The sequence below is a fragment of the Rhincodon typus genome, chromosome 6, assembly GCF_021869965.1.
Source record: "Rhincodon typus isolate 14 chromosome 6, sRhiTyp1.1, whole genome shotgun sequence".
In the NCBI taxonomy this organism is placed as follows: Eukaryota; Metazoa; Chordata; class Chondrichthyes; order Orectolobiformes; family Rhincodontidae; genus Rhincodon; species Rhincodon typus.
In genome coordinates this window covers 33060101-33066553 of record NC_063337.1, presented here as the reverse complement: position 1 = coordinate 33066553, position 6453 = coordinate 33060101, and the positions used below count along the sequence as shown (strand labels likewise).

General features: G+C 36.0%; 1 protein-coding gene across 1 annotated transcript in view; it reads right to left on the bottom strand.

Annotated features, from left to right (window-relative positions):
* The window catches only part of flt3 (fms related receptor tyrosine kinase 3), a 103656-nt gene that overhangs the window by 47316 nt on the left and 49887 nt on the right, over window positions 1–6453 (bottom strand). Inside the window, exons 7-9 of the mRNA XM_020513171.2 lie at window positions 3995–4155; window positions 1357–1505; window positions 1114–1261 (exon numbers count right to left, since the gene is read on the bottom strand). Of these exons, the coding sequence (XP_020368760.2) occupies window positions 1114–1261; window positions 1357–1505; window positions 3995–4155 (458 nt within the window). The remainder of the gene's footprint in view (window positions 1–1113; window positions 1262–1356; window positions 1506–3994; window positions 4156–6453) is intronic.

The window sequence follows — 6453 nt, the reverse complement described above, 5'->3', positions numbered from 1 at the left end:
AGGCCCGAAACGTCAGCCTTCCTGGTCCTCTGATGCTGCTTGGCCTGCTGTGTTCATCCAGCTCTACACCTTGTTATCTCAGATTCTCCAGCATCTGCAGTTCCTACTATCTTAGAAAAATGTAATTTGGTACTTAAAGGCGGATTTGACTAGTCAAAATTCTTGATTCCTATCCAGTAGGTACTGCTTTGCAGTGCAGGTAGCCAGTCATTTCCATTGTTTTACTCCAATTGATGTTTTAAAATGGCCTCATGGCAGCAAACTGGAGGGCAAAGCTGACTCAGAGGCCATAGATGCAGCTACAGATGCTATTCACCATTTTCACAATGGCAGGCTGACAGCTTTGGCCATGTTTTGGCCAGCTTGAAAATTCTCATTCTCCTATCTTTATCTGCAACTCTTACCTCTGGAGAAGAGATATCTTTCAGTGCTGGAGTGCCCTCCTTCTTGAATATCACCTCTGAGTCCTAGCAACAGCATGTGCATGTTCCCAAGCTACATTTCCTCCTAGCTGCGGATTTTAGGCCCTGGAATGAAAATTCAGCCAACCATCTCAGCTATACAAAATGTATAGCCATCAAATATGGACAAAAGGATGCCCAATAGAAATATAGTTCAGTATTTAAGTGCCTTCAGGCCAAGAAGCAAAATAATGCAAAGGAAAAATCTACTTAAGTTAGGGCTTCAAATGTAAGCTAAATAAGGATGAGGGCATATGAATTGTAAGAGCTTAACCATGGAAATGGGGCTATGAATTTAATTATAAGCTTTTGTAACGTACACCTGAAACATTGAACTGAATTTCCATCAACAGTTGTGTAGCATACATTGGAATTTAATCGTATGTATTAATTGAATTCACAGTGTTTAAATGCATGCAAAGGAATTTCAAATTAGATTTGATGCCTTTATTTCAAAATTTGAACAATACCAAATGTACTGTGCTAATAAAAGGCAAAAATTGAAAATGTAGTCACCACAAAACTAGATGCACCTTTCTAATAGGAAGATTAAAAAGTTACATATTTCATTTTATATTAGCATCAAGCGTATTGGAAAATTTAATTCTATAACCCATTGAATAGAATGTTCAATTGTAAAGCATAAACTTACCAATGACTGTTAATTTGACTGTTTTGTTTGAATGTTTTGTAGAAGTACATGTATATAATCCGCTATTTTCCAAATGTACTGAAGTAATAAACAGGAATATGATCCTTGTGTACCTGCTTAATAGAAATGATTCTTCAACTTCCAGGACCTGTTTCATTAATGGAACAACAAGAACAATGCTGAAGTTTTTTAAGAAATACTTTATGCCCTTTGATAATAAACAATCTCAAATCAGAGTCATACCTCTGTGGTATCTCCTGCTTTTGTGTTCTTAGTCCAACCTATTCTGAATTTGTACGTTTCATACGAAGCAATACATCGCAGCAGAAATGGATCACCAACTTTCAGAAAAATATTCAAACCTGAGCTTTCTCTTTCTGATCTATCAAGATCTACAATAAAGAGGGGAAAATATTATAAAATGACATGTTTAATTGCAATAGACTAAACAATATCTAAGATGATTTGCATGAATTAATTTCAGCTTCTGCCAATGCAATGAATTATTCTTAATTTTCAAATAGAAATATTCGGATTAAAACAATAAACTTTCAAGTATCTTTCGTGCTGGATCTGTGGGTGTTAAAAAGATCAGTCTTTGTGTCGTTACTACATTTTTAACTGGTAATTACAGATTTATCAGTATGAAATTGTAGTCATTGGTACTATTGTCCCTGAAGAGAGTAGTTATGCTGCTGAGGAAGAAGATGTTTGAACTCTCACAAAGAACAACTGGGGTGATCTCAAGAAGGGAAGCAACAGTGTCTTTAGAGAGGGAAGTGGAGTCTGCCTCAACAAACAGAAGTGGTGACAGGATTGGCAGAACAGAAGAAGTTATTTAATAGAAGGAAGTGATTGTGGTCTCTAAGAAGGAAGTGGTGGGAAAGGAGTAGGTGGTATGAGGAAAGGATATACACAAGTTGAACAAGAACTCTGGTCTATTTAAAACAGGTGATTTTTTTTCACTTTAAAGTAATTACCAGCTGAATAGCACACTATTTATTTGAAGCAAAATTATTATTGAAGGTCATGTAAATGTGATAGGTTATTAGAAAATAGTCATTGATTTTGAGAATAAAGATCTCTTTATTTGTTACAAACATTACGTTATATCATGAACAATCTGTCCTACATTCACGTACTTTTAATTCAGTAGTGATTTGGTTTGTTTTTAAATGAACAAGGGGTAAAATGAAGGCTTTGCAGAAATCCTTGTATTTGAAATTAACTAATCCAAAGTCACTGAGAATTAACCCTTGGAATTTAGAGAGGTCGCAGTCAGTCAATCCTGTTTTACACAGCAGTAGACGAATACTTTTAAATCCTTCAGAGATAGTAAGAACTGCCGATACTTTCTGACGAAGGGTCCCGACCCGAAAAGTCAGCTTTCCTGCTCCTCTGATGCTGCCTGGCCTGCTGTGTTCCTCCAGCTCCACATTGTGTTATCTCTTCTTTTAAATCCTTTCTGTATTATGCTCTGTGTTCAGTGATTTGCAATTTCCATGATTAGTTACAATCATTGTTATTGTGACTAATGTTTTCCTTCCTAACTGATCTTATTTGTTAATTTTTTAAAAAATGAAATGCATACATATTTTCAATGCAAATGCCTGACCAAATCAAAAATATGAACATATTGACCTCTCCAATTACTAAAATATATCCTGGCTTTTAAATAATGGATCAAAACAAAGTACTAGCATATTTGCATAAACTGCAAGCCCAATGGGAAATATTTGATTTGGGTACATCCAGTACAGTTTGCTGCTGGACGCACGAGAAAACAAATTTGCATTAGAAAACATAATGTTGCAGAGTTAACCCTGGGCTGCCTGACATACTTTGAGCATACTCCCTCAAAGTATGGTAACTCCCAAACCTCAGGAAATTACCATTTGTCCAGTTCCCACTGATAAGTAACTCTAGCGCATATTTGCCTATTAAGTATGCACATCATTTTTTTTCTACAAAAAAAATCATTTTGAATGGATAGCTTGACGGAATCTAATGATCTTTTCAGTATTACCATGAGAGGTATCATCTAATATTCCGACTGCTTCTTTTGTTTTGTGCCATGTTTCCGAGATGTTTCTGAGTATAAGATTTTACTCTTACTAAACACACAGAAAATGAAAAGAGTTTTTTTTAAATTATTAGTTTTCTTGCCTGCATTTTGAGCACGGTGAATTTGAGCAAGAAGAGTTCCTCTGTGTGCCATTTGGAGTAAAACCATAGGCAGGATTTTTCCTGTGGGCTTGTAAACCCTGTTGTTAGGTTAAAATTGGGTCAGACATCTGCAGTCACCCGTCTGTGATTTTCCCTGATGAGGCCAATTAATGGTTTGAGTCTTCAACCACAAAAAGAGGCAGTGTCTCTGGAATATCTAACTGAGCCTGGCCAAGATTGATTACTTCAGCCCAAATAGAATTTGTGTCCTTCAAAAGGCTTCAAAGTGGTTTTTAGTTGGCACTAATTCTCCTGAGGTATTTCATAGTGTAAAGGATGGAATTTTTAGGGTCTCTCAGGTACTCACCCAGACAAGCCCCTTGATGTGGAAGTCAGGACAAAAGATTTGCTTATGTTCCCCTCCCCTCACCTCTGTATGAATGTCAAAGGCCAGAGCATGTGGGATGAAATTCCAGCATAACTGCATGGATTTCATTCCAACTTCCAGGCTCATTCCTGGCAGAAATCAGGCTGTCAGCTGAGATTTTTGAGAGACAGTGTTTACAATACACAAAATTGAAAAGAAAATAAACACAGGGAAGCACGAAGCAGTCACTTCACTACAGTTCCATGACATTATTGAATTCCTTTATGAAACTATTATATTAAATCACTTTTTATTATGTTATTTACATTTACAGTTGAGTTATATTACCTTGAGTGTAAAGACTTGAACACTCTGTTCCATGAATATTGCTTGCACAGCAAGATATGTTATCATGAATGCACTTGCTTATGGAAATCTTTTTCTTAATTCTTGTCACTCCAAAGCTTTCAATGGATTTATTATGACTTACGCCTGGCAGTTCTGAAGAGCTGTAATCTCAAAACATATTGTTACTGCAGCAAACTATCAAATTATTCCAGTGTTTTTAACATATATAAGATTAACAAAATGGCAATTTGTGGAATTATTTTGTTGCAATTTTTGCCTTGTGAAATTCGTTCACCAATACATTGAACAGCAAGGTTTTTTTAAAACTACTTTTCATCTACCCATTAGCAAAAATATTTCTTTTGAATCAAGTTATAAAGTTTGTCTGACCCAAAGGAGAGGTCCAATCAATCAGAAAGAGTGATAAAGAATGCAGTGGAGGTGTGAAATAGATATTGTTCTTTGCAGCTGTAACAGGGATTTCTGAAGATTGATTTGCCCGTACGAGTTCAAAGAAAAAATATATCTCTTCACAGTTGAAGAGAAATTTACAGTAAAAGGGGGAGAATCCAGTTGTTGTGATCCATGTAAGAGCTAACAACTGGTGAACTAAAATGATCTTTTGGGAGTTAGGATCCAAATTGAAATGCAGAACTTTCAAAGCCATGTATCAATTAGCATAGAGTCAAGTAAATTTAAAAATGAATTGAATGACTCCAGGAATGGTGTGGGAAGATGTGGTTTGAATTAATGGGGCACTGGCACCAGTACCGGAAAGAGGGAGCTGTTCTGGTGGGATAGGCTCCACTTAAACTGTATTGAGGCTGCTTCCCATCAAATCATGTAACTCAGGCTAAGGATAGGGTTTTAAACTAAAGGAAGAGGGAGGGGAGACTAAGGTTCACGTGAAGGAAGAATTTGTCAATAGCACAGTATATCAATTTGGATAAAGACAAGCAGAGTGGGACGGGAAAGAGCAGAGAGTTAACATTACTAGTAAACAAAGACAACATACATGCTAAGAATAGTAATGTAAAAGGAGGTACTTTTTTTGGAATGCATGAAACATTTATAGCAAGAAAAATAAACTGTGGCACAAATAAAAATAAAAGGATTTGATATCATCTCCAATAACAAAGTTTCCAAGGTTACCAAGGTTGGGAAAAAAAATTCCATGTGGGATAACACTTCAAAAAGACTGAATGGAAAAGGAGGAAAAATAACCCTGATAATAAACAATGATGTAAGGACAGTAATAGATAACACATATGAATCTTGGCTCAGACAAGGCATTAGAGTTTAAAAGAAATTAACAAGAATGATTCCAGACAATTTTCAATTAAGTGTATAGATTAGAGAAGTTAGCACTGCTTTCCTTGGAGAAGAGAACTTTGAGAAGAAACTTCAATATGATATTCAAATTTATGAGAAATTTGGAGAGTGAAGATAGAGAAAAACTGTTTTCATTGAAGTAAGAATTGAGAATGAGTGCACAGATTGAAGGTAATTGGAAAAAGAAGCAATGGAGAAATGAGGAGAATTTTAGTTTAAATAGCAAGTGGTTAAGATTTGGAATGCATTGCCTGAGAGTGTGGTTCAGGCATTTTCATTGACACATTCAAGAGGGAACTAGGTTATTATCGAGAAAGGAAGAATGAGCAGTTTTACAGGGAGTAGGTAAGGAAATAGCATCGGGCGAATTGATAATTTGGAGGGTCAACATGGACACAATGAGCAAAATTATGTTTTTTTCTATAACAATTATGATTATAATCTTTTAATCATATTCTATGCATAATCTTTCCAGTAAATCATGGGCAGTTGTGAACCTGAGGATTGGGAGAAACCTGCAAAAGGGTCACCAAAATAATGATTGAAAGAGGGAAGAAATAGAATGAGAGTGAACCAGCCAGGATTATAACAAAATATTGTATGAGTTTTTTAACAAGTATATAAAAAGGAACAGAATAGCTGAAGTACATGCATTGCCACCTAGAATCAGAGACAGGGGAATACTATTGGGAATGAAAAATGCAACATTTCTATTTAAAAGAGAAGGAGAAAAACAGGGAAATATGTGCCAGTTAGCCTGACATCAGTTGTGCCAAATACCAATACTGTAGACCATTATCACCCATCAAATCTGCTCTGCCAATCAATAAGATCATGGTTGAGTAAGCTACACACAGTCAGGAAGGAAAGATCACACCTGGAGTGAGACACAGCCCGAGTGAGTATATAGTTTGGGGATTTTGGAGGCAGTGTGGTATTTTAGTGCAGAAGTGTTGGCTGCTGCTTGTGTTTTAGCCTCATCGTTTACATTTAAAAAAAAATAAACTGAAGTCCAGGATCAGGGATCCAGCACGAAACAAACAGTGAGATCACAGGAAAATGAAAAGTTCACTGGTTGGTAATAGTTGCTAATCTAACCATCTAATATAGGTTATTTCCAGTAGATA